At 40.0% G+C, this 26,685-nt stretch overlaps 3 protein-coding genes across 4 annotated transcripts; 1 reads left to right on the top strand and 2 right to left on the bottom strand.

The window, feature by feature from the left end:
- Positions 1–540: 540 nt before the first annotated feature.
- Positions 541–5,716, bottom strand: dusp22b (dual specificity phosphatase 22b). Its single transcript, XM_020636708.3, has 7 exons — positions 5,524–5,716; positions 5,040–5,073; positions 4,858–4,940; positions 4,128–4,177; positions 3,146–3,220; positions 1,400–1,571; positions 541–1,016 (listed from the first exon to the last, which is right to left on the bottom strand). The coding sequence occupies exons 1-7, from the start codon at positions 5,542–5,544 to the stop codon at positions 876–878; spliced, it is 576 nt and encodes a 191-aa protein (XP_020492364.1). The 5' UTR covers positions 5,545–5,716; the 3' UTR covers positions 541–875.
- Positions 5,717–7,457: 1,741 nt separating this feature from the next.
- Positions 7,458–14,729, top strand: ripk1l (receptor (TNFRSF)-interacting serine-threonine kinase 1, like). Of its 2 annotated transcripts, none has more exons than XM_065954106.1 (11): positions 7,458–7,792; positions 7,982–8,144; positions 9,023–9,179; positions 9,312–9,449; positions 9,985–10,216; positions 10,419–10,568; positions 10,816–10,892; positions 11,014–11,089; positions 11,225–11,845; positions 11,934–12,083; positions 12,522–14,729. In XM_065954106.1, exons 2-11 carry the CDS (start codon positions 7,984–7,986, stop codon positions 12,809–12,811), a joined length of 2,052 nt encoding a protein of 683 aa, XP_065810178.1. In that variant the 5' UTR covers positions 7,458–7,792; positions 7,982–7,983; the 3' UTR covers positions 12,812–14,729. The 2 variants fall into 2 exon arrangements, with proteins under 2 accessions (XP_065810178.1, XP_020492358.2); XM_020636702.3 differs by having other exon boundaries at positions 7,459–7,698.
- An 881-nt stretch (positions 14,730–15,610) lies between these two features.
- On the bottom strand, positions 15,611–25,838 carry opn7a (opsin 7, group member a). Its single transcript, XM_020635857.2, has 6 exons — positions 25,668–25,838; positions 23,105–23,189; positions 21,782–21,944; positions 21,356–21,483; positions 18,755–19,089; positions 15,611–17,502 (listed from the first exon to the last, which is right to left on the bottom strand). Exons 2-6 carry the CDS (start codon positions 23,187–23,189, stop codon positions 16,864–16,866), a joined length of 1,350 nt encoding a protein of 449 aa, XP_020491513.1. The 5' UTR covers positions 25,668–25,838; the 3' UTR covers positions 15,611–16,863.
- Between the last annotated feature and the right edge of the window lie 847 nt (positions 25,839–26,685).

Below are 26,685 nucleotides of genomic sequence, written 5' to 3'. Positions count from 1 at the left end.
TGGAACAATTACCTGTGCACATAACCGAACAGAAAATATCGACACTTATTCCCACGTGTTTTTGTTTTTCTAAAGCCTGTGAATTCACCTTATTTTCCGGGTTCAGGTGAAACCGTGACTAAAACAATTCTATGAAGTCGTATGTTGGTTTCACAGTGGAAGATAATACGCCAAAGTACCTGTCAAAAAGGCGCGTGTCGCAATTATTAAAGCATCTATTCCAGGCTAATTGTGCGCATTACTGCCCTCTAGTGTCTGCCTCCGTATGCGCCACTATCTGTATTTTAAAGTCTACTCAGTTTATAATCTTTAAAAGTAATGGTTGATATTTGTGTCATTGTGCCTTACAGTCTACAGAGACAACTAAAAATGATTAAGCACTTAAGACTGAGAAAAGATCATGTTTTTCTTGTTGTGATGGCACCACGCATGACCTCCCTTGCACATAAGACAAACAGGAAAAAGAAGCAGGAAGCAGAGACATAAACACATCACAGAATGTCTTATCACCTCCACTGACTGACAGGCTCACTGCAACACTTCACTTTTTTCTCCTTTTATTTCAAAATGTTATATCTTCATGACACCATACAAAACACTCTGTTTACAACAATCATAATTTAGAAAAAAAGAAAAAAGAAACATCATGCAATGCTAAAATTAAAAAAAGAAAAGTTACATGTGCTGTACAAGTAATGGTCTCTTCCAGTGGTAGTGTCTGTTATATGTAGACTATCATTTCAGCAGTGATAAACATCCTGCTAGTAGTCCATTTTAATGCACAGTAGACTTCCAGAGAGGTCCAGTGTACTGTAGAATCACATGGAGGTGTAATATCCAGGCCGGACGGTAAAATATCTGATTCGAAGAGCTGATCAGATATCTCCTGGTGGGGTAGACGGCTGTTTTTTCACCTCCTTCCCATTGACTTTAGACGCCCTTTCAAGCAAGTCCCGGATATCAGCCTCGTCATTGAAGGGGTTATCCTTATATTCTATCTGTAGCCATTGTCTGAACTACAGGATGAAAAAAACAGTTACAATTACAATTCACTTAGCAGACGCTTTCAGCCAAAGTGACGTACATCATCAGAGTAGGTACAACACTAATCCATTCATACACCGCCACCGAAGCAGCAGGAGCAATGCAGGGTTAAGTGTCTTGCCCAAAGACACATCGGACATGTTGCTCAGCTGGGGATCGAACCCTCGAATGTCTGGTTGAGAGGCGACGACTCTACCAACTGAGCCACAGCCGCCCCCAGTTCATCTTCTTATGACAATGCAAATAACACTACTACTGATGGTGCACTCTCTCCTTCCCTGTCTATTCAGTGATAATTTATACAGGTTCCACTCTCTGGTACACAAACTACCACCACTCGGTTCCCAGGACTTACCTGATCTGCTTGATTAACCTCAAACTCCTGTAGCTGCCGCTGAAAGCCCAGGTTGGGGCCGGCACAGGGCCGAGCCACCCTGACTGCAGCTAGCGCCTCCTGCCAGCCCAGTCCTGTCAATGTCATGATATAAGCTACCACCAGGGTGACACTGCGTGACACTCCAGCCAAACTGTAAGAAGAGAGGGATGGACAAAGATACTTGACACTATTTCACTTAGTAACACTTTTAGGTGTGATGCATGTGCAAAGTCCTTTCCATTTTGAATAGTTATGCACAAGTATCAGTGGCCATGCAAAAATGCACATTAGCATCTCAGTTATGTTTTTCTGTTTGTTCCGGTTGTGTTACACATGTAACATATCCTAGTTTTTGAAGATGTGACTAAGCTTTAAAACCAGCTTTTGAGAAAACTTGATTTTTTTATGTTGAGCAGGATGTAAATATTCAAAACTGGAGTTACTTAGTGCTCATCATAATTTCTTTAATGATGGTTTTCAAATAGAGAACCTTTATATTAATGTTGCTATGGTAGTCCATTAAAGAAAATTACAGTAGATACCGTAGGTTAATCCAGAAAAATATTTGAGCTGTATAAACAGGGAAAAACAGCTGGTTTCACTATGTATCATAAAGAAGCTCTAAGCAGACATGCAGCGTTATATTGTATTCACGTCATTTTCCTGTGATAACTTGTATTTTAAGTTGTTTTCACCAGATTATGCTGGTTTCCCATTACAACGCATAGAGTCATCTCATTAGCTCAAGGTTTCAAAGCTTGTTTTCCAGAGATAACAGGATTATTTTCTGTAAATTTAGAAAACAACACAATGGCCTGGTCACTGTGATTTGCCAGACAACGACATGCCATGCTGCCATTACCCACACCAGTGAGGTAAGTTAAGCCTGTTCCTATGTTGGTTTTTGGGCTTTTGCTACTTTGACGATAAAAGATGAATAAGTGGAGTTTTCGAGAAAACGACTGGAAACTACTGGTTATAAAATGAATTGATGCATGTCTGCTTCAGGCTTCTGTAGGTCCATGTAAACATCATGTCCTAAATATGTTTATAAGCAGATTCAAAGCAAAGGAACCCAAGTGTTTGTTATGCAACACAGCTCAACAACTCACTCGCATTAGAACCAGATTATACTGTACAGTGGGTGACAATTGAGGCAGCTATGGGTGGACTACAGATAGTGACCGGTGGAGATAGAATATAATAAAACAATTATTTGGTAAAATAAGGAAACTAAGGTGTAAAAACTGATTGAATATACATTTAACACTTAAAAGAATAAAATAATTTATTATTTGAATCATATGTTTAGTAGAGAAACCTTTGGCAATGCAAATCTGATACTGTAACTAGCCTCTTGTTCCAATGTGCTTCTGATAAGACCCTCTCTGTCTACCAAAATATAACTCCCCCCTGTGAACATATGGTCAGCCACCATGCTGCAAACAAACAATGTGGGTCTGCTGTGATACTGTACTCTGTTTTGGGAAGTTCAAGAATAGGCTTCTTGCTTATCATTTAATCTCTTCTGTGCAGCAGTAACACATGGCTTCACTCGAGTGCATGGTACATGACCTCATTTGTAGCTCTAGATTTAGAACTGAACAAGATAGATGGAGGTAATTTAGCTAATTTAGTTACTAGAGTTGCTTATCTTGTTTAGTAGGGCATGAGTGAAGCTCGGTTCCCGCACTGTTAAAAATATACAGGCTTTGTTTCTCTCACCAGTGAACGAGGCAGCCTTCTCCCTTCAGGCGGGACTCATGCATGAACATTATACTTTGTTTAAAGTGCTGGGTCCTGTGGGAGACAAAAGAAAATTATAATTGGCTACAACAATATCAAACCATGAAGAGCACTGTGACTGTGGCGCTCAAACTCACACACATCTAAAGGCAGACTGTTTACATACATGTATGTTTTGTTTTTGCACATGCAGAGTTTATATTTTGGTGCCTGCCCTGTCTAACCCTGAAACTTATTTTCCGGGATGGATGAGGAGAAGGGTGTGGATATCTCAGGTTTGAGAGAGTTGGAGTCATATTTCACAGAACAGGTTCCAGACACTTCACACTGTGACATAAGAAGTGTGGGGCAACCAGGGCACATAGAGAGAGAGAGAGAGAGAGAGAGAGAGAGACAGACAGACAGGGGTATTAGTGTGCATTTGTGTGTGTAAGTTATGAGGTAGGGGGGGTGGGTATAAATAGAGGCACAGCACCTACCAGCATTCTTAAACCGCAAACTGATCAGCTGAGCTGCCTTCTCAGGGAAGAAGCTGCCTGAAATGGGAATTTAATCTTGGAATTTTTTTATATGTACTTTTGATCAGGGAATCCCTCTGTGACACATGCACCACATTGTGGAGCTTTCATCCCCAGATTGCATGCTGCAGTAAAATCCCTGCGTGTGTCTAGGCACACTACAGATAAAGAGCTGAACGTGATTGTGATCTAATCAGACAATGAGATCACAATGAAACGCTGTTAACGCATATCATTTACACGTTAGCTTGAAGAAAATGAACCTCAGCTGCCCACACAGTGCAGCCTCAAATGGATGAGGTACTCTCTCTCTCTCTCTCTCTCTGCCTCAGCAGTTCTTCTTCTTTGTGTGTGTGTGTGTGCGTGTGCGTGTGCGTGTGCGTGTGCGTGTGCGTGTGCGTGTGTGTGTGTGTGTTGCTTTCCTGCACATTTTTAGTACATACAGGTTTTGTGTGGGCAGGTCAGCCGCTGAAATGCACAGGTAGGTCATCTCCTGGGGGACAAAGCGTACTAGTTACCTGTCAGCCACAGCCACTTCTTCTATGCACCAAACACAAATCAATTAACAGCAGGTGGTAGATTCATATGAGTGCTGCCAAAGGCAAATACAAGCTGCGGTACTGTGTGGAAGAATAAAGGACATTTTAAGCTGATTTGCAGACACATTTGTATTTTAAATTGCAAAAGAACAAAAGCTGCAGTTGTATTAGCAGAGAAACGCAACATCCATAAGAATACCTAGAAAATATAATAATGAAGACCAGTTCCACAGTCCACATTGAACGAGCTGGAACAACCGCCTACGCTCAAACCCACACAAGAACACAATTCAGGACACTGACCAAACCAACTGTTGTTGACTGGCATTCTTCATGATTCTCCAACTATCACGAGTGAGAAACTTCTCTAGTCGTTGTAACTCACTGACAACCAAGAAGTGTTTGCTCAGTCAGGAGGCTGCATGATAAAACCTCATCCTGCACAACCTGACAGACCGGTTTGTAGTCGGTTCAGATTCGTGAGCAATATATCCTGATAAGGCCAAGAAGGTCTCAAAAATCAGATCCTTTCAGCATTACTTGCTTGAGCACTCTGCTTAGAGTTTGAATGAGAAATGTAAGCCATTTGCACAGCCTAATGCAAATGTCATGTATAACAAGGAGAGTGTCTTACCTGGAGAATTGGAGCTGCACTGTCATGGATGGACAGGATGTGTGTGATGTTGTTTCTGGCTAACTGTTCTCTGTCTCTTGCATCTAGAGTAAACAAATACCACCGCAAACAAAGACCACAGGCATAAACTTTCATAGGCTACTATAGAAATCAAATTGATTTAGAATTGCACTTAGACGTACCTTTGAAATTTCCCAGGTACAAGTCAGGCAGCACCTATGAAGACAGAATTAGAGGATGAAGCAGACAGAGCATCAGATGCTCAAATTATTATTAACATGAAGTCATGGTAAATCAGATAAGAATTACACAACAGCATGAAGATTTGACGTGATTTGCCTAATGAGATGTTCTAATCTAAAGTTGGGATACGGTGTCTTGAAGAATAGCTCAAAATCTCAGATTCAGTCAATTCTGTTTAATATTCACAGTAAAACCACTAAAGTTAATACGGGTTTTGTCTAATTATTTTTTGAACAAAATGTAGCTACCTTAATAAAATGATTCTCATGGGCACACACAACTTTACTTTTGCTAATTCTGGCAAATTGGGCTCTATGAATATTGTCAAGCACCACCATCTCCTTAACTTCACTCAAAATGCCCAGGACCACGTACTCGTACGTCAACTCAACACTAGTGGCGTGCAGCGGAGGGAAATCATACCTTATTGATGCCATTCCCCATTCTGAAAACCCGCAGGAAGAATAACAGGGAAAAGAAATGTTCCCTCGTTGTTTCAAAGCGCGTATGAAGTGTATCCACGGCTTCCCAGACCCGTTGTCGGGGCGCAAACGCTTACTGCTCCGCGTCCAAGCGAGCCGAGCACCGCTGGCCAAACTCCCCGCGTTGAATGCTGGGAAATGTAGTTTGTCGAAAAAACGTGAGCGGACTTCATGGAGAATTATAGTAGTTTTTGCGGACACATGCGTTTCGTGAACCCAACCCCGTTATTCTTGTCCCAAGTTTATGGGAATAGTAATATATTTTCGCCTTAAGAAAGACTTAACTCTTAGATAAACTTCAAAAGTTACTACAGACTGTCTGCATAACAAACCCCTCTGAAGATATTATGAGAATAGGCTATATTTTGTCAATTTTCCACCTTTGAGTGAGATGGAATACAAATTCTGAGTAAAAAGGCTGGGAATACAAATTCTTATTTCTAAAGTTTAAATAGGCCTACACTTTCTTGGCATTCCCAGTCAACAATCATATTACTGTATAGATAACAGTCATGCAAATTGGACTGATTTTTTTTAGGCTTACTAATAAAGGTCCTGGACACCACCCCATTGGACTTTATATATCTAGGATAAGGATGAATATGTAATACAAATTATACATTATTAGTAGTAGCCTATTATTAGTATTATTATAAGAATTAATGGCAAACATGTCAAATGGAGAAAAAGGGACTAGGCTTTTGCTGCATGCAACCATTGTTTCATTTACCTTCATTTCCACACCAAAGCACAACAAAATAATCTAAATGGATCATGACAATGTTTAAGTGAAACCTTGCCTCGTTGTATGCTGATCAGAGGTGGAGAAACAGATCCAGGAGTCAAAAAGTGTCTACTTTCCAAGTACCCTGGATACCCCATCTGCTGTCAGAGATTATTTGTTAGGTGAGACCATCAGAAAAGGTTATCCAGGCACCACCCTTGCCTGGGGTAAGAGCCAGTCAGCAGCACCCTGACAGAGAAGGTTATCAATCAGGTTTCTTAAACACATCTCCAATATCTATTCTAACCAATAGCCAGGGAATTGGACTGGAAACCACTAACACAAGGCGGCTAAAACAAAAGGATGCTATAGTATTGCGGTTGCAGAGAACATCACTTTAAAGTTCTTCACTGATTCTCATCACGTTGAAAATATCAACAGGAAGTACTGCTGCTTCCGATGCCCCACATTATCAGCATATTTACACCACAGGTGCCAGTGAGTTTGACTTCCTGGTGATCTGTTGTTTTCTGTGGGAAAGTGGTAACCTCCAGATTCAATTGTATTAATCTATCATAGACATTTTCCACATAACCTGAATATTACAGACAATAAACAATAATGATAAAAAAATGAAAAAAATGGAGGAAAAACAAACCAGGAAATATAGGGCAGGTAAATTTGATACCGCTTTCATGTGGCTTTAGTGTGCGAAAGGAGGAATTTATTTTGTGGCTGTCGACAGATAGGCTGCACAAAAAAAAGGTGTAAAGCTCCCATGCTGTCACTGACTACAGTTCAGGTGGTTTCCCACTCTAGTTTCATTACAAATGCTTGTTTTATCAATGAACTTTTTTTAGCTTGTGCATCTAAATTAAGTTTGTGTTGTGCTTCCAGAATAACAAAGTCATTATTGTAAGTGTTTTGTCTCAAGGTAGAGATGTTGTTTATAGCTGAAATTGTGAGATTAAGGCACCGTGTAACAATCCCATCATTTAATCTCAAATTGCACAAACTCACTCCAACTACAAAATAAAGTTGACTGGCCTGCAATAGATATTTTGACCAGTGGGTGTCGACAATGCCATACAACTTGATTTGTGGTAGTCCCATTTCAGATGGATTCTTTATCTCGGGACCCTATTAAACATAAACACAGGCAGACAACAAAACCATGCTACTGTTTGTGTTTTGTTTTGTCGGCATAAAGTGTCTGAAGGCGTTTCAGACGCAAAACATCTGAAGTTGCCATCCGACGGTTATCTGTTATCGACTTTTAAGGCTGTTTGTAGTTTTCACTTCCTGTCTGGTTTCGCTTTTGAACGAGAAACACGTCGAATAAATCCCGGAACTATAACAAAGTGCTCTACTTGGATCGTACAAGACGTTCAGGTAACAGGTTTAATAACTCCAGATGTTTGTCTCAACGTGAATTAGATGTTTCATGTTGTTTTTCGCTGAAAGAGTGTGATCAAAAAAGTTGAGGGTGAGTGAGTCTAGTTGCCTAAACTTTCTTTTTTCTTGAGGCTGTCCAGCTAGCTTACATCAGCAGCTTGCTAAAGTGTTATACATGTTTGCAGTGTGAGTCTCTCTTAGTATATAAGTATGTTTTGTTGGTGTTTAACGTGAGTGCTTGTGTGTATTGCTCTCTTGTTTTCTTGTCACTTTGAAACAGGGATGGCCACCGCGCCACAGTCTTTACTTCAGATGAGGTCGGCTGACCTTATTAAAAAAGAGCCCCTGGCGTACGGAGGATTTGGAGATGTTTACCTGTGCTACCATGTAACACTCGGACAGGTGGTGTTGAAGACTATATACACAGGCCCTCTTCGTAATGAGTAAGTAAAGGGTGCATCTGGTACTGTGTGGAGTATGCTGGGTATTCCCCTAAACGCTGACTGGTGTCATGTGCCCTTTCAGGACTCTTCAATCCAGCCTCCCAACATAACTCAAACCGATATGCTATATGTTTCTCCTTTCCTTCTCTGACATCTTGTGCAAATCACTTTAACAACATGGCATTAGATTATATTGACTGTAGCATTTTGCCGTTTCTAATGTTGTTTACAAGCCTAGTTTGTGAGTCCACCTTCAGGCTGTGTCTTATTGACTCATGATCTGATTTCTTGTTACTTCCTTTTTTACTACTAGAAAGAGATGCTTGAAAAGCGGATGTCAGTCTAACAATCAATTTTTTTCAAATCAGATGCATCAAAACAGCTTCTCTCTGTCGGCACAATGGCACTTCCATCTGCAGTCCTTCTGCTTCTTCCGTTCATGTTTCTATTTCAGGGTTAGCATGGTAATGAATCGTCTATATGTCATAGAATGTACCAGTTTTTATACATACACTTTGACAGTTTCTAGCACACACCACAATGAATAAAGTTCCAGGCGCACGACCGCAACAAGACTTAAAATGAGACCAAAAAAAAAAAAAAAGTCAGCACTAAATGTTCTTCTTGTTTCCTTTATCTGCGCAAGAGCAGTGTACAAAACATCAACGGTTACTGAATGTAGAAACATGGGAGTTTTGATTGACATTCATACTGGAGAAAAATGTGGCTGATATCTGAACTACTTCAAACAAGTAATAGCACATTACTTTGGTAGATTTACTTAGTCTGTCTCTCAGCCGGCTATAAGATGAATCATGATGCAAGTAGTGCCCGTTTGTTGGGACATTTCTGATAATTGCTTTGCGTTATTTTTCCAGGGATAGTAAAAAGTCACTGCTGGAGGAGGGGACCATCATGGCAAGCCTGAACCATGAGCGGGTGGTGAAGTTGCTGGGTGTCATCATGGAGGACAGAGACTGCTCGCTAGTGATGGAGCTCATCCCCAGAGGCAACCTGTTGGTCATGCTAGAGATGGTCAGCAAGTTTAATACCTGTAGTTGACTTAAAAATGGGAAGATTTCATATTCCTGTCTGCAACTGCAATTATTTGAATAGTTTATGTGTATGTATATTATGCTAATTACACAGATATAACCCTATTTGCAGGTCACTGTGCCAATATCCATCAAGGGCAGAATCATCTTAGAGATTTTGGAGGCGATGGTCTACCTCACAGAGAGACATGTTGTACACAAGGACATCAAGCCAGAAAACATTCTAGTGGACAAGGATTTTCACATCAAGGTATACGGCAGACTATTGCCAGTGTTGTCGCCAATTTCATGTGTGTTGTGGTTTGTGTGTGTGGTTGGTTGTGTGGACGTTTTCTGCTGCAAACGTCACCTGCGCACCTGGGCATAGTTGGTGATTACAGCCACAGGTAGGTAGAAAGGGGAGACACAGGTGAATGGGGATAGGGAATTAGTGGAAGCCACACAGTTTTTTTAACCATAGGTGTGTGAAGATGTTGTCTGGCGCGTTTAGACTTTATCTATGTTTATGAGCTAGTTTCGTCTGATGCAGAATAGGCCTACACCCGTGTTTTTGTTGGTGTTTTTAAGATTGCTGATAAATAAATACTGCAAACATAATTAACGGCGGACATTCCATTTTTTACCCACCATGAGTTGGAAATGACTTAAAATTCCCTCCAGTGGCACTTTTTGTTGTTAGATTGCCACTACAGCCAGTATCACATTTATCATTCTGACAGCATTCACTCATGTAACCGCTGCATGTTTTGTTTTTTTTCTTTTTTTAAACCTCTATGTCTTTCTAGATTGCAGACCTGGGCCTGTCCACCTGCCAGACATGGAGCAAGCTCACCAAGGAGGAGTCTCGCAGGAAGAGTCGTATGGGGCTGTCAGCCGGGGAGAGAGGGGCCGGCACTCTGAGCTACATGGCCCCCGAACACCTGGAGAGCATACACACACCCTCCACTGAGAAGTCTGATGTTTACAGCTTCGCTATTGTGGTTTGGGTCGTCCTCACAGGAGATGAGCCGTATGCAAGTAAGTGCCAGAAGTCCAAATAACCTGACACATTTTGCCCATTAACTTTTTTTTTTTTTTTTAAAAACCTTGAGGAGCTGTTTTAAAATCACCACTGCCTGGTTTAGCATCTACATTGTTAGTTTACAAGTTAAAACAAACTATGATACATCGCTTTGTCTTCATGCAGATAACCAAATGAGGTGTCTTTTTTTCATTCCAGATGCCAGGAGTGAAGAGCAAATGAGCCAGTGTGTCCGAAAGGGTGACCGACCAGCAGAGGATGTTATTCCAGATGACACGCCTGCAGAGCTGATAGAGCTTATGAAGAGATGTTGGGATCACAATCCAACGCAACGGCCAACATTTAAAGGTGCACTCATTGTTTTCTTGTTTTCTTGCTTGTTTGTAGGCTACCTTCCCTTGTGGAAAAGTGTGATATGACACAGATTTATATCACATATATAAGTTCCATGATTTGTGTCACACCGCAGGGTTTTACTTTCGCTCTCGGCTATGTTAACTTTCTTACTTGAATTTCGAGTGAAGACGTTTGCCCCCGTGTGGTTTATTACGTACACTTTTTTTTGTCCTCTCATTCCTTTTTTTTTGTCTCGCAGAGGCCTACCACCTCTTCCTCCCTTTCTACATGGAAAAGCTTGAGCCAGATGTAGAGGAAGATTTACTTGGGCTGAGGGTGAATAGATGTTTTCTTTTGGATTTGATGTTGAAGTGCACAGTGGAGATACCAAGCAGTGGATTAGAAGTTAAAATAATGACTATTTACCATCACAATTTACCGTGTCATTTGTATTCAGGATTCATACGAAGGCCCAGACGATCTTATTGAGAAGATGAAGTCTTTATCAATGACCTATGAGTGTTTGTCGGCAGGTGAGTTTTGTTGCTAATCCTGACAGCCTTGACATTCTATACACATTCCAAGACACTTGAAGTGATACATTACTCGAAAGTTGTCAAAAACACAAGTAGCTTTATTGCCTCTACTCATTTTTTTTATTTTCTTAGATTGCCCCGCTCCTTTGCTGAGTTCAGACAGAGTTGTGCCTGTGCCAGTTGAAGCCAGTATCGAGGACCTGCATGGCACCCAGTATGAGCCGTGTGACGATTCTGTCCAGTCGGATGCAAATGTATATTGCAGCCCTTCAGCTCTGGAGGAGAAACTGGATCGGGAGTTTCAGTACCACAAGCATGGTAGCTATAACAGTGAGAACCAGCCTGATGCCGCCAGCTGCCAACATCTAAACAACTCGAATCCTTTCCTGAATAGTCCCTTCAGTACTCCTGATCACGCCATAAGGCAGCCAGAACAAGACAAACCCTCTTATGCATCCTCTGTCCATTCCTGGACCAAAGCTGAGCCGGTGCAGCCCACCAGCCATGAAGAGGCCTTGTACCACCCAGCTGCTGATGTCTTTGAGTCCATGAACTCTTCCATACCTGCTCCATTACACCTGCCAATGTCTGCCAGCACCTCCTGTCTTCCACAATTTAACCAGCAACACCCAAACTCCCACTTTGACCGCCAGCAGTCTTGGCCAGCTTACCCAGTGTCTGACACCTCTGCTCCTGACCTCGGCCCTGGGCGTCTTCTGGCACCTTGCAAGGGTAGCTCGTCACAAGATCCAGGTACATTCAAACTATTTTTTTTCTGAAAGCAATGCTAAATGCCCAATATGTTACTAACTCTGACTAAAATGCTCTGTGCTTTGTCCAGGATCTCTTTTCATTCAAAATGCCAGTGGGATCCAGATTGGGAGCAACAACACAATGAGCATCAGACGTTTCGACTCCACAAGTAGTTTGTCGTCTCAGACTTCTTACGGCTCAGCTCTCTGGCGAATCAATGAAGGCATTCTGAAATATGGTAAATAACCTCCTGTAGTTTGTAGTTTATGTGATAGTTTGTCTGTGCACTTGAGATGCTCAAAAATGCTCATCGTTACCTTCCAGGTTCATTTGGTAAAATCTTTCTGCCAAACAATCAGAAATTTAAAGACAGCCAGGTTTATTCTACATGTTTATGTTTATTTTACATGTAAGACATAAGACATGTGGATTTTGGAGATCGTTTCATTTCTGTCACTATTTTTGACCCTAGTTGTTACAAGAAAAAGGTTTAATTTACATCATATAAAATGTTGAAAGGTCAGTATAGTGCAGTCATTTTTGAGAGCTCGTATAAATATTGCAACAGATTTTGAGAGTTCAAAAGTTCAAAGCAACAGTCCCTACTCGTCCAATCTGAGTTAAACAATATCTCATTAGTAGTAGCCCTTATAGATGTGTCTCTTGCACCATTCAGAGGACCATGCTGTGACCGAGGAGCACCTAGATCTGCTGAGGGAAAACATCGGGAACAAGTGGAAGCGCTGTGGGCGGCGGCTGGGTCTGACAACGGTGGAAATAGAGACCATTGAGCACGACTGTTTCCGTGACGGCCTGCCGGAGATGGTGCACCAGATGCTGGATCGTTGGAAAATGAAGGAGGGAAGTATCGGCTGCACAATTGGGAAGCTTTGTCGAGCTGTGAAGAGCAACATAGAGGTAGACGTCATCCAGAAGATATTGGACCTGTGCGGTCCTTCGCCCTGAATTTCATAAACTTTGGCAGATCTCTCTTTTTCCCTCTAAAATTCTGACTTCCTGCACATGGTTACGGTATTTCGGTTCAGCGTAAAACTAAACGGAGAACTTATTTTGGTTTTTGTTGGCTTTGGGATTCAAATATTGCCGTCATAGAAAAAAAGTACACAGCAAAGAATGTTTAATGTGTTTGAAAAGCTGGAGCCTCACCAATGTATTATCAGCCAATATTGGCCTACACATATCAGTCAGTATGTTTAATCGGTTTACAGATATATGCAGTGATGACAACTATTTTTCAGAATAGGTCATTCTGAAAGCTTGTGATTATGATTTTTTTTTTTAAATGGGTCATCATGTCGTCGGTTCAGCAAAGAAGTTTCCTCGAATACTCTCAGCATGGTCTGCACATCATGTAGAGAAGCGTCACATCAGTAGTCCACACAAAGATGGCCTGGTTGGTAGTTTGTTGTAGAAAGCAGCCTTCTTAGAATCAACATAAAAAAAGTCCATTATTTTAATCATTACTGTTATAAAACTCTCTATCAGTCACTATGTTGATAATTGGTGAATATCATATCTCTAAAATCCATATCTATCTTAAAATCCTATCACTAAGGCTCCAGTCAGTGTCTGAACGATACTCACAGAAAACTCCACAGCTCAACCAAGCATCTTTGTAGAAAGTCACTCGAGGGGAATCGTGTCAGCCACAAAGATTGCTGTAAACAATTATTTTAATTAAAAAAACGATTGAATACGTTGTAAACTGTCTTTAAAAGCTGGACACTTTGTTTCCTGCTTCGATAAAATCATTGCTTTGTCATTACTGACTTTTAGTAAAGTACTCTGATTGCATTTTCACAAGACTGAATTTCTTTTCTACCACACTTGTTTTTTGAAATATATATTTTACAGTTAGGGTAAAGGTTTTTCTAATCATCGTTTATTCTCTAATTTACCGCGGATTCAGCCAGTTTGTGTGTCATAAGCTCGTATTATAAAAAATTATGATCTTTTTAATATCAAACAGCTTTTAACAGCTTGTAGCTTTTAACACAGAATGATGGAGTCATATTCAGGGACAAAGTGTGAGTGATAATCAGAATCAAAAGGAGTCTGAACCCAAAAGAGGCGATGACACTGATACTCTAAGAAGCTGTAATCGTAAACACTGGGGATGGGGAGTGGGGCGTGGGGTTGGGGGGTTGGGAGGGTCTTACTATATGAGAGCTGTGTGTCCAGTAGGGGTTAGTAGATAAGACATACCAAGCGGTCCAGTCCGGTTTGGTACCCATTAATTGGCACCAAAAGTTAAGAATGGTACCAAAATAAGGGATCTGTACAGTCCTACTTTGTTGGTACCTTTCTGTTGGGGTGCCAAGGGTATCGATCCGACCCTAAAGGGTCCCTTTAGTTTACTGTGTCCCGTTCTTCTTTTTCATTAAACTTAATGAATAGCGGACTACACTGTGTTGGGCTGCTATGATGTCACACTATTACATAGGTGACTCAGCTATCTCCATCTGGCTTACACTCCGCTCACCAAATAAGGGTAGAGTTGGCTGTGGAAACCCGAGCAAGATCAGGATATACTGAACCGAACTGAACAACACTGGACTGCTTGGTGGAAATTGGGCTTTTAAGTGTTGAACTCCTGTTTCTCAAGATTTTTTTTAAAATGCATGAATGACTTATAAGTAATATAATGTGATTGTCTTCAAACTGATGAAATGAGGCACTGTACTTTATCAAGTGTACAGTTTTGAATTACAGGCTACTTTTGTCTCACCAAAGATGATCTCGTCTTTGACTTGTGTTCATGTTTTTTTTTAAACTGACATGAAGCATCACAGAAATCTTGGTCGCCCTGTTTTTCACTCTACATTTCCAAATAAACTGTTTGTACATATGTTTTAAGAACTTAGCAGTAAATGTGTATTTCATGCTCTGAATAGATTGCACCACACAACTGGAGCTGTAATTGTTTCTAGTTCAGCTGATTTTTTTTTTCTGATTTTGTCCCACAGCGTTCATTCATTACGAGCATACTGAAAGGAGGAGAACATTTAGACAGCTGTTTCTGAGTACACCACACAGGCAGACACTTTTTCTTCTTTAATGTTGAAATTGAAAAGGACGTTTTGAATTAAATCAACATTTCTATGGATTACAGATGTGATGATGAAGTGCAAATCAAACGGTTAATGTTGTGGTATTTAACTTGGTGAGTTTGATAATTCTTTAAACCAACCAATGAAATGTAATCCCTCCATGCTGTTAACGATGAATGATAAGATCCTTCAAAACAAATGTGGACAGGCTTTCTAGTTTTGAAACAAAATTAACGACAGCCATTATCATCAGATAATGATAAAAAGGCGTCCTGATGATTAATAGATAAGATCTCATAATTACTTTTTGTTGAGCAACAGCAGTATGCCTTGCATAATAAGAACAATAGCATGAAAAGCAAAGTTTTAAAGAGAATACAAAGTGACCCTATGAGACAAGCTGATACGAGGATAACATGTCTTTGTGGTGATAAATCTGAAAACTTAACAGCTTGAGTTTTTCAAAGAAAAATTTGGTCCTGAGTGATTGCTCAAAGTCCATTCAAGTCATGTTTACTTCACACAACAGATAAACAGAACAACAGTTAGAGACGAAACAAACATTACACAGCCTTCCTACACGTGTCAATTTATTTCACCTGTGTTATTCCACTGCGTTATACAGTATATTTTCTCCCCTTTCCCTTTTGAAGTTGAACATGTCAAGTAAAGAAATATTCTGTTTTTAATGTATATTAATCATTATATTACACTGTACATTACAAAAAAGATTGTGCTGTTGTGTACATAGATTATTTATGTAGCACCATGAAATATATTCCTGTAGCGAGTAAACAATACTCAGGTTGACATGGTAAAGAAAGGGTTAACAGCTTGTGATGAAGGATGGCCCTAAACATTTTTTCAAATATCCACTCCTCAAAATTTCTGGACAGCCTGACTCTGACATTTTCCAAAGTTGTTCTCCCACACGTCTCTCAAAGTAGGAGATTTTCTCCATCCCTGACTGAAGGAGAAAGCGTCTCGGGAAGCAAGAAGTGATGTTTAACTTGAAGCTCTACTGTCACATCAGCAAAAGTGAAGCACAGACTCAACTGCGCGTCCCTCTTTTTTTCTTTCTTTTTTTAAATTCTCGAGTCCTCTTGTTTGTAAACTGAGCATGCTTCATAGTAACATAAAGCTATGCATGTGTTGTATTACGACATTATGCACAAGAGGTAACCCTGCTTAGGCCCGGTAGCAGGCCATTCAGGGTGAATGGGGAGGTGGGGGGGATTGGTGCTTAAGCACGGTACTGCACAACTTTGCGTGCGCCCTAAGTGAAAAATGTGACTGTTAGCGTTCACACGTGCAGCTCACCCTGAACATTTCAATATGTTTTCAGTAGTTCTGTTTCAAGTGGGAAAGCACTATAAAGCCATTTTCACATGTGCACTGCTTAACATTTCTAGAGAATTTCAGGCAGACTGCCCCTGAAATCCATCTGATCTGGGCGTCCACAGTTGCACCTCACAGTGGAAGAATATCCCTGAGGCAAGGTATTGTGTTAAAGGAATGAGGCAGACGAAGCCACAGTCAGCTATACGACAGTAATACTAATATTGGCCTAATATCGATGCTATGTATAGCTGGACAGAATCACAATAACAACAAAAGAGTGGAGATGAACAGAAAACATGATGCAGCAGTGTAATTAGGTGCATTGAGATCGCAACGGTCACTTGCATACAGTCTATGGTGTTCCTCTGATCGCAGGGAATAAACAAAATCACTCCCTTTAACTCGCGATTAATTCTCCTGATTATATCCTTGTGCATTCTCACATCAGCTCACAGACTTCATGTGGGAAAAACACTAGAGGTCTGGCAGGAGAAACTCCAGATGAAGTGTAAATTGTTGCTGTTTGTGTACTGTACATACATGAAGCTCACCCTGAAAACTTTTCAGGAATATTGTGAAAGTGTGAGCAAGGCTTAAGAGAGAAAATCAAGGCCAAGCCACTTTTGCATGCCCTGGCACCATCTCTAAAGTAATGTGGAAGTTGTCTATCTCTGTAGTTCTTTTTGGACACATGCTGGCCAGCAGAGACTTCTTGTGGCACACACTTTGCGTCTTCTGCTTTTGTGTTTGGTGAACTGGGCTGTCATGATCCATACACGAGACTCCGTTGGCTGCCGGGTTTGTAACGCCACAAATTTTAGGGTAGTGTCTGAAGCATTCAAAAGCGTCCTTGCACTTCTCACAGTTGCGGCCCTTCAGACTTGCTATGGGAGGTTGAGCAGAGGAGTTTGAGGAAGGGAATCTGTTGGTCTGTTTGTGGACTGTGCGAAGTCTGACCCTGATCTCTGACTTGGAGCAGCACTTAGACAGCCCCTCAGAGCAGAGGCAGCCCGTCACACAGCTGTGGCAAAGAGTGCACAGGTCTGTGCACATGACCCTTCTGAAGTTTGGCCTCAGCATCAGGTAGATAATGGGGTTATAAATCGTGGAAGACTTTGCAAACATGGCTGGCATGGCAAAAGCCACAGGAGGGATGTTCTCAATGTGTCCAAAGGCAGCCCACATGGACACCACAGCATATGGACTCCACGCCGCAAAGAAACCGATGCAGACTGCAACACTTAGCTAACAGGAAAAAGAGAAAAAAAAGTGAAAAAGCAATATTGTTTGATCATTCATATCATGATAAAAAATACATTATTTTGTAAATCTGATCAGCTAAGTGTATATTTTTCTTATTGTACCCCTGTAGACCCCAACACCATGTTAGTGAATTTCTCAATACTCTACCCATCTTGACCGAGCTCCCTGGTTTCTATTGAAAATACAAATCCTAAAGAACAGATGACAAATTCAATTTTCAATGTCAAAGAAAGGCATTTTCCTTAAATGTAAGAGCAGTGTAGTTGTTAGTACAGTTTAGAGCAAAGTAAGTAGAGTATTTTGAGATCGATACTAAAAATCTGAATGCAGTAGTGCAGCTTAATATTGTTTTTATTTTTTATACTTTGTGCACAAAAAAATTGAGTGCCATGACATATGGGGTTCAGTATAAACCAAGTCAGGTTTGCTGTTCAAAGATAATTGTTAGAAGGATCAATCCAGTGTTGATTTCTTTCTTTTGTTATTGGGTGATAAGAAGAAAAGGTATATCGCCAGGCTTATTCCTTAAAAGCACAAAAATGCATCTTTACAACCTGAAAACTTAATTGACCAACACTAACATCAGTCATATGATGTATGAGGTAACACCTTTTTTTCAGCCCTTAGAGTAGTTTGTATAAATCAGTTTTTGTAAAGGGTTATGATGATGATGATGATGATGATGATGATGATGATGATGATGACCATTTATCAGCAAAGGTAAGCTCTTCTCATCCATCACTACAGCCAGAGCCATTTTCCGCTTAATGAGAAGCTGCATCACTAGAGGATCTATTGAGGTCAGTTTCAATGTCTACAGCAAAATTGATGAGAGAGGAGCCCTCTGGAGGATTCTGGTCTCGAAGGAGGCGCTTTGATAATCTGGCTCTGAACCACAGCCCCCATTCTCTGGCCATATCATCGTCAATTTGTTACTACATCTTTAAAACTATGGTGTGCCAGCTTGGTTTTAATTGATACGCATTATAACCTTTTGAGGTTTGGTTATTTAATAGAGATGCTCTGGAGATGAAGATTAGATTGTAAATGTAAAAAGCAAAAAGTAAAGGACAGCTCACAAGCTTCTTTCATCACTGTCATAACCAATGGTGCCTCTAATGCTAATTTATAAAACATGTAATTTCAAAATAATTACTCAAAAGAAGCCAGATCCAAATGGTATCTTTTGCATGATGCAGGTTATAATTTGTGTTTTGTCAGACTTTTCTCTTACCTTAACAATAATCGTCTGGCTGCTACTCATATGAGTCTTCCTCAAGGCATGCTGCTCCATATTCTTACGGGATGATTGCACTGTGACCAAGATACCTGTGTAGGATGCTACAATAACACAGCATGGTAGGATGTAGCAGAAGATGAACAGCGCCACGGTGAATGAGCGTGCTGTGGAGTGCTGATTGGACAGGTGCCAGTCAATGCAACAGGCGGTGCCATAGGGCTCTGGTCCATATTTCCCCCAGTGGACCAGCGGGGAGCAGGCAAACAGCAGGGCATAGAGCCAAGCACAGGCAATGAGCAAACAGCCGTGAACAGAGTTAAACCTGTTCCCTGTGAAGACAGATTAAATCTATTTTCAATTGTTTAAGTCATTTAAAGGTTCAATTCATACTCACTGGTTGCAAATTGTGTATTGAAAAGTAGTTAAATTATGGAATCTTTAGGTTTTGGTCTCATTATGTGATATGTTCAGTAGCTGGAAAGGGCAAAAAGAGTAAGTAACGGCCCAAACGACATTACAAAATTGCAAATGAAATTCCTAAACAAATATGCACACAAGACACTGTCAAATGAAAAATGTGCTTAAAAGTCAAAATACAATAAAAATACTTAAAAGCAAACAATCTGCAAATCCATTAACAATGATAAGTCTACAACAAAATAACAGAAAAGAAAAAGAAATAGAAAAAAAATTCATCATTAAGTGCTCCAGGCCTTTAAGCGGCACTAAGTGAAACTAGAACCACCTGCCATATTGAATTTCCCTGGGGCCTTTGCAGCATGTCTGCTCCTGGAGAACACCATAGATTCCCCTCTTACACTTTTCCTGGAAGCACTCATGTCAGCCCAGGGTCTGCCACATCAAAGTAGTTCATGGTGTTGTCTTATTGGATCTGAAGTAAAGGTCTGTATCGCTGAGTGTGTATTGCTTTGCACACCAAAAGGCAGCTCTTCTGTTTTCAGAGAGCAATGAGCAAATTTGGTCTAGTGAGGATAATGTTGTAGATATTTGGACAGTCTTTTGTCGAAGGCAGTCATGGTGTTGTACTGATGCAAAGATACTGAAGTACTTGAATGAAGAATTTTGGAAAAAGAGCTTTGGTGGTTGTTGCTTTAACGTTTGCTATGGGCTGGCTGTCTTTTTCAACCTGTTGCAAACTGCATAAATGAAACAAGCACAGGGGTCAAAGATTGTTTTGTCTTTACTTTGGTCAGAGCCAGAAGAAGGCATCCGAAGTGCAGGTGAATCCAGGCAAACAAACATTTCTCTCCTGTGGTACAAAAATATTCCATCATAAATCTGATACATTTAGGCTAGATAGAGGCCTTAAAATGGGATTGAATTGGAAACAACTCAGTCAACACGATCTGTGTTTGTGCGAGTTGCATAACAGACACCAACCTCCTTGATAGCTAGGACAACCAAGTTGTATTTTTCATTCCCCAAAGCACATGATGTAACTCAAGAAATCAATGAAAGTGTTGCAGCATTGGAATGTTTAAGACTGCATTCAGTGTCATGTCCTTGAAAATACATACAATAAGAACTCTTACTAAAAAGGCTCACTATAAGCTGTGTCAATAGGTTAGTAATAGGCTTCAGATGGTGGGATGTGTTGTCCGTATTCATTGACATTTTTTATGTGTAGGAGGATGCAATCATGGCTTCATGGGCAGCATGCAGCCTCTGTGCTGCTTCAATTATTCAGACTGCAGGAATGATGATCCTTGATTTGGTATCCTGCAGGAATATGGATTCAACTAACTCAGCCATGAACCACTTTGACACAATCACCCACAAAGGAGGTTATTTATATAAGCTAGACACAATGGTCTCCAGATTTGTTTTCACTGTGGGCCAATGCTAGTAAGAGCAAGCAAAGCACATTGAGTTTTGTTTTGCAGATGCAGAGACGTCCTTCATTGTAAGACAGCTTGACAGTTGTATTTATTTAGCTGGAGTGCTTAAAGAACATAAGATTGATCGTTAGCTGGATAGATTGATTTCAAGTTAGCTTAGGTAGCACAAGAGTAGTTGGCAACTGACGGTTAATTAGGTGAAAGATAAGTCCTTTGAAGGAAGAAGAGGGCATTGATGGGCGAGTCATGTTACATCATCCTCGAATACACTTGAGACATCGTGGCTGACAGTAAGATTGAACTTCAAGTAGGCTACTTTTGCAAAAGTGCTGGGGGTTTGATAGCAAAATTAAACATTAAAATAAATACACTTAAAGAAAACTATCTTTTTGTAGTTCCATATTTTGAAGAAACTCTTCGATAATTTCTTTCTTTCTTTTTCTAAATCATAATTTTGTGATTTTTAAATGAGAGATCTGTTGAAAAACTTTTCAAAATACGGAGTTCAAACACAGAGCCCAGTTTGACTGCATTAACTAACATCACAAGTAATGCATATCGAGTGCAGCCCTCTGACTTGTCAGTCATCAAAGAAAGACTAATGTGCAGCGCTAGGGAGGGATTATCACTTCGTATCCTTCCACAGATAAATCAACAATCAGCCACTTAGGGATGTGACAGTTAATCCTTTTGTCATTTCAATGGGCAGACAAAACAAGCTTCTTTGAAGACTTACCATAGAGCGGATAACATACTTTCACAAAGCACACCATGCTCAGTAGGGTTAGAGTGGTCAGACTGCAGATGCCAAACAACATGCCGCAAAAAGCGTATATGGAGCACATTGTTTTCCCATACAGCCACCTGCGTAGGAGGGCAAGGGGGTGTGAGAAAGTGAAAGAGGACAGTGCAAAGCAGAGACAGAGGAAAGATCAATATAGGAGAGGGTAAGAGGGGGGGGGAGAGAAGAATATCATGAGCGTGACACTCCGCCTCTATGAATTCACAAGCAAACATACTACTAACAAACCATATTGTTAAATGGAACACAAAAGGGAGATTTAAAAGCAATATCTTACAAACAACAGAGTCTTCCATTTGCTGTTGGTAAAAATACTACCATTGTGTCTTTGTTTGCTTCTTTAGGTGCAGAGTGTAGTACCTGTGGTAGAAGCTTGAAGTTATCGCCATGGGGTATAAGGATATTGTCAGACCCAAGTCACTGACAGCGAGGTTGATGATGAAGTACTCCGCAGGCTTCAGGAGGTGCTTTTTCTTGTAGGAGACATACAGTAGCGTGCTGTTTCCAAACAGTGAACACACTCCTGCAGGAAATACAGACCAAAACCCCAGAGTGTTGAATGCACCAGAAGCAGAAGTTCATGATCTAGGGTAACCAGCGTGCCACTGAACATCTCTGTCAGTACACTGATTTATTCATTTATTGTCACTGTCTTACTCCAGTCTGCTGTTTGTTTGTAAATCTGTGTCTGGATTGGGTAGACTGCAAAAAAACGGAATTCTCCTTTGGGATGAATTTAGTTATCTATACTTGTCAGAATCATTCTGTACTTTCCAGCATTCAATTCACTTAGTTGCTTACTGCAGAAAATGACAGGATTAGAAACTTCAAGTGTATTTATCATTACATTTTTCCACTGCGTTTTTAGAAAGATGATCAAAATGAGGTTCCACACATTGAATTGAGAGATTTACAGGTATTGGTAAGTAGATCAAATTCAACTTTGCTCTTTAAACTAGAGTCAGGCTTCTGTTTTTTTTTTCCCAGCCTCCAGGCGTTTTGCTAAGCTAAGCTAAACACGTTAAAGCCTTTGCATTTAAAGGAGATAAACAATCTTCATATCATACTATGCAAGACAGCAAAAAAAAAGAGCAAAATTGCTAACAATTGTTTGATGTTTCACTGTTTTTCTTCATGAAGTGCTGGGTAAATAGGTCTGTGTTGTGTCACATTAAAATCACCCATTGAAACTGTATGTGTCTGGTTGCCTTTACATTGTGTGCCTGCCTGTGACTACATTCAATTTACAGAACTAGCAGTGAATGGGCCGAGATCAAAGACTCAGATCAAGTTAATCTGGGCATGAATCTTTTTCCGGTGCATGGCAAAGTTTAAGATTTTACTAACGGATGCCCCTTGTTGTTGCATGAGCTGCTTCAACATTGTACCTTCACTGGGTCTGTACATCGCTGTGTGCATCGCTAATAGGCAGGCTTATGCAGATATGGAATTATACATAAACAGAAAATATTGGCCTATTTGAAAGCAATACATAAACGCAATCAGAAAAAAAGAAAATACAACGTAAACTTGCTCCCAAGGCTTCCCATTGTGCTGTCTTGCTTCATGCTGTTACTCATTTCAGCCTGAACAGGGAGAGTAGAAAACTCATTATCGACAGCATTGTTTTTTTTAAACTCTTTTATGTATCTATTAACGGAATATTAAAGACGTTTAACTCACCAAAAATGGAGTAGACCACTGCTACAGTTATATCCAAAGGTACAGGTATGTTGGAGTGAAATGCAAGGTCTTCTAATAACGCCATCTGAAAAATGAACCGAAAATGTTTGACCTTTCAACCTGTGTATTCAAAGACTGTCAGCAATACATGGCAGTGCAAGTTGTTGGTCACAAAACAGCAGATCACTATATAACTCATTTTCACACTGCTATCAGCAACCTGTGCATTTTTTTTTATATGTTGTTGAGGTGTCGATAATTACTACTTCATTCATGTGCTGAAAGCTCTTTTAAGCTCTTGTTTGATGTTTATTCCTGTTGACGCTCTGCAGCACTGTTGGTCAAAAGGTTTAGTCAGGATGTTCCAGAAACCAATAACTGTGAGAAAAATAAAGCTGAACCCATATGAGTAATTCTTCTCTTTCACTGTGACCCTTTAGTTACATATGGGAAAGGAAGATACCTGTGTGGAAGCGCTCTGAAAACTCTAATAAGCTTGAACCAAACACAGCCATGTTTCATTTGTTTGAATGTGTCTACCCAGTGTTGTAGTGCTGCCTAAAGAAGTGGGTATACTCTTAATTTCCCCCCCATGTTTTTTTTTTTTTTTTTACAAGTAGCCCGTCCAGTAGAGTATAAATGTCCTCTGTTATAAACAGTGACTACACTTGCATAGTAAGTGTGTAGCCAATTAGAGACATAATTGGGAAAGTCATCTCTTCACCATCCTAGGAAAAAACTGCAGCATACTACTGAATATTGTCAATCAAGAAGTGGGTATACTCTATGGAGACAGAAAAATAAGTGGGTATACTCTGTATACCTGCGTATACCCTGCACTACACCACTGTTGCTACCCATTTGTTCTCATCCTCAGCACTCTCTTTATTCCCAGGTTGTTTGTTCTACTTCAGCAGCTTCAGACAGATAGTGACTGACAGGCAGATCAATGGATAAGGGTCAGTTCACAAGTGGTTAAATTATAGGAAAACACCTCTTCACATCCTAATGTGCTCTTTCCTTGCAGCATGACTGGATTTATGGAAACACCAGTTACACCGGCAAATTCTGTTCACTGTAACATGGCATGGATTAATCATATGAAGTCACCACTTGCATTTTAAAAAGTAAGACATACTAATATTTGTCTTATCGGAATCTGAGTTCATATTGTAGGCTTTTGAGTTTAATAACATGCTGCAAAAAGCATATAGGAGAAAGTCTGAAAGGCCTGTTTTGCTGAACTTACCTATTAACACACTTTTATGACTTGACTTAAACATGTCAAATGTTCATGGATGGCTAGAAAAACGTAAAGCATCCCCATGTTCCAATTTTCCAAAGAGTTTGACTTTAGATTAATAATTTGCACCCTTTAAGAAAAACGCTTGTATTGATCCGTCCAGAACCTTTTCTTCTTTAATCATGCTGTACCGTCACTGGATTTGAATTTAACATAAAGACATAATATTTGTTTGTTGAATTTGGAACTCTTATCTTAAAACTCATTTAAAAAAAACTATTCTCTTATATGTGAGGCAGAAGATGTGAATGTTATTTTCTCCCCAATTCACTTTTTGTTGTCATAGTGAGAGAACGTCTTTGGGTGTATTCGTACTTCTGTCTCTTCTACTTTCTGACTCACCTGTTGCAGCTTTATTGTCTGTCTGCACGCTTGTCCTGCATGGGGAAACTAACTCTGGAATATAGACATATCTTATATAGGATAGTTTTAAACCAGATGGTACGAATCTAAATCATGAAGTGTGAAAATATCTGCATGTAAAACTCATAATGAACACATGTGAAACTTAATCAAGATGTAGGATACAGTAAAAACTGAGCAGCAGTACTCTTCTAAAATCTTGTTCACAGAGGTCAGGGTCACATTGTGGCCAGTAAAACCAAAGCACTTACTGCCTTACATTTTACAAATAGTCCACTGTGAACTTTTTCTGTCGATAATAGCTGCCTCGGGAACTAGAATTAAAAGTAACTGTGTCTCCCTGCTTTTTATACTCATACAATTATGACTTCATTTTCTTAAAAAACAAACAAAAAGCATTTTAAGCCTCTAAAGTGGAGGGAATAATATAAATGTCTCAACATAACAAAAAACAGTAGCTAAAAGGCATAACTAAGAAGATTAAGAAGACCAGTGTGTTGGCTGTAAGCCCTAAGTCATTTTCTCCTGAACACCCTCCATATAGACTGACATGACAGAAAATTAAAATGAATGAATCACTTCAATTTGTTATTATTGTTGTGATTGTGTTATGTTTGTCTCTGTGCACATATTTATTTGACATTTATTAATATATTCTAACAATAAAATGTCAGATCTATGGTATGTATCCATATCAAAAACTACTAGCATTAAATCCCCAAACAAATACTGAATATGCCACTGAGGATTAGAAAGAACAAGCCCTCCTACAGATCATCAGAGGCTAAATGTTAACCTGTATTTAAATGTCGTTAGAAGCTTCTAACTCTTTCTTCCAAAAAGAATTAAGAGCCAGTTGTTATGGACATGAATAAATGACAAATAAAGTTGGCTTACCTCTTGTAGAATAAGTGCTGATTTACTTGAAACCGTGTCCTCGCGTGCAATTAAAACGTCATTAAAATCCCAGAATGACTTTTCAACCTTTTCACCGCTGACTGCAGTTTGACTCAGGATGTGAAGAAGTTTCCAGAGATGGTCCCTCCGCTGTCAGAGTCAGAGTCAGAGTCAGACTGGTTCCAGTAGCACTGTACAGCTGTGTGGACGGAGCAGCACGAGGCTCCACTATGGTAAGTCAATTAATGACGTCAACTTCATAATCACACAGCCTTCATTCACGAGGTTTCATTTTGAGTACTGCATTGAACATAGCACTGGTGCAATCATCATGTCTAAAAAGAAATGTAGTCATGCATGATAGGGCATCTGCATTTTCTTGACTTTTGAATAAAGGAGGGAGGAGGGATATTGCTTTTGTAACACAGTTGAGTTAGTGCTCCTTAATGCGTCATATTGTTAGAAAACTCATTTGTATGAGCACAACCACTCCCCTGAGCCCACTACATATACCACATACACCACCACAAAAGCTTGTAGCCTACATCTGATTTTCTTAGTTATTTATCATTTACATAGGTCTTGTAGCCTACATTCAAATGAAACGCTATGGCTTACATTTTTTTGACTCCCTAAAGGCTCAATGTGCCTCATGATGATTGAAATATGAAGGCGATAAGAGAGGAGATCTTAGAAAGTCAAACTATTGAAGACTCATCTTTTTCTGGCAGCCTAAAATTAGATGCCTTTTAACCTTGCTTGAACCATCATTTAATAAGGGTTGAACCAGATTGGAAATTTCCCACCAGCCCTTAATGGTATAAACAGTTAAGGAAAACAGTCTGAAACAAATCCACAGCGTTTGAAATGAAAGAAAAAGAAGAACAAAGAATAAATTATTGTTTTGAGCAAATGTCTACTGTAATCAAAAAATACTCTTCAGCGTATGACTGCAGCTAAAGACTAATAAACTCGCTGTTAATGGTCCTTTTGAAAATAGATGAAATATTTTTATATT

This window comes from Labrus bergylta, chromosome 4, assembly GCF_963930695.1.
Source record: "Labrus bergylta chromosome 4, fLabBer1.1, whole genome shotgun sequence".
In the NCBI taxonomy this organism is placed as follows: Eukaryota; Metazoa; Chordata; class Actinopteri; order Labriformes; family Labridae; genus Labrus; species Labrus bergylta.
The sequence above is the reverse complement of the archived record's forward strand: the minus strand, read 5'-3'. Positions and strand labels throughout refer to the sequence as shown.

What these genes read in the sequence shown, in the direction of transcription:
- dusp22b (XM_020636708.3), bottom strand. Translation starts at nt 5,544, where the DNA reads ATGGGGAATGGCATCAATAAG. An exon ending in GACCTGCCCACACAAAACCT is followed by an intron (nt 3,221 to 4,127) that starts GTATGTACTAAA and finishes TGTCTCCCACAG; the next exon opens with GACCCAGCACTTTAAACAAA. An exon ending in AGGTTAATCAAGCAGATCAG is followed by an intron (nt 1,017 to 1,399) that starts GTAAGTCCTGGG and finishes TTCATCCTGTAG; the next exon opens with TTCAGACAATGGCTACAGAT.
- ripk1l (XM_065954106.1), top strand. Translation starts at nt 7,984, where the DNA reads ATGGCCACCGCGCCACAGTCTTTACTTCAGATGAGGTCGGCTGACCTT. An exon ending in AAGATTTACTTGGGCTGAGG is followed by an intron (nt 10,893 to 11,013) that starts GTGAATAGATGT and finishes ATTTGTATTCAG; the next exon opens with GATTCATACGAAGGCCCAGA. An exon ending in CTATGAGTGTTTGTCGGCAG is followed by an intron (nt 11,090 to 11,224) that starts GTGAGTTTTGTT and finishes TTATTTTCTTAG; the next exon opens with ATTGCCCCGCTCCTTTGCTG.
- opn7a (XM_020635857.2), bottom strand. Translation starts at nt 23,189, where the DNA reads ATGGCGTTATTAGAAGACCTTGCATTTCACTCCAACATACCTGTACCT. An exon ending in ACTTCAAGCTTCTACCACAG is followed by an intron (nt 21,484 to 21,781) that starts GTACTACACTCT and finishes CCTCCTACGCAG; the next exon opens with GTGGCTGTATGGGAAAACAA. An exon ending in GCCAGACGATTATTGTTAAG is followed by an intron (nt 17,503 to 18,754) that starts GTAAGAGAAAAG and finishes TTTTCCTGTTAG; the next exon opens with CTAAGTGTTGCAGTCTGCAT.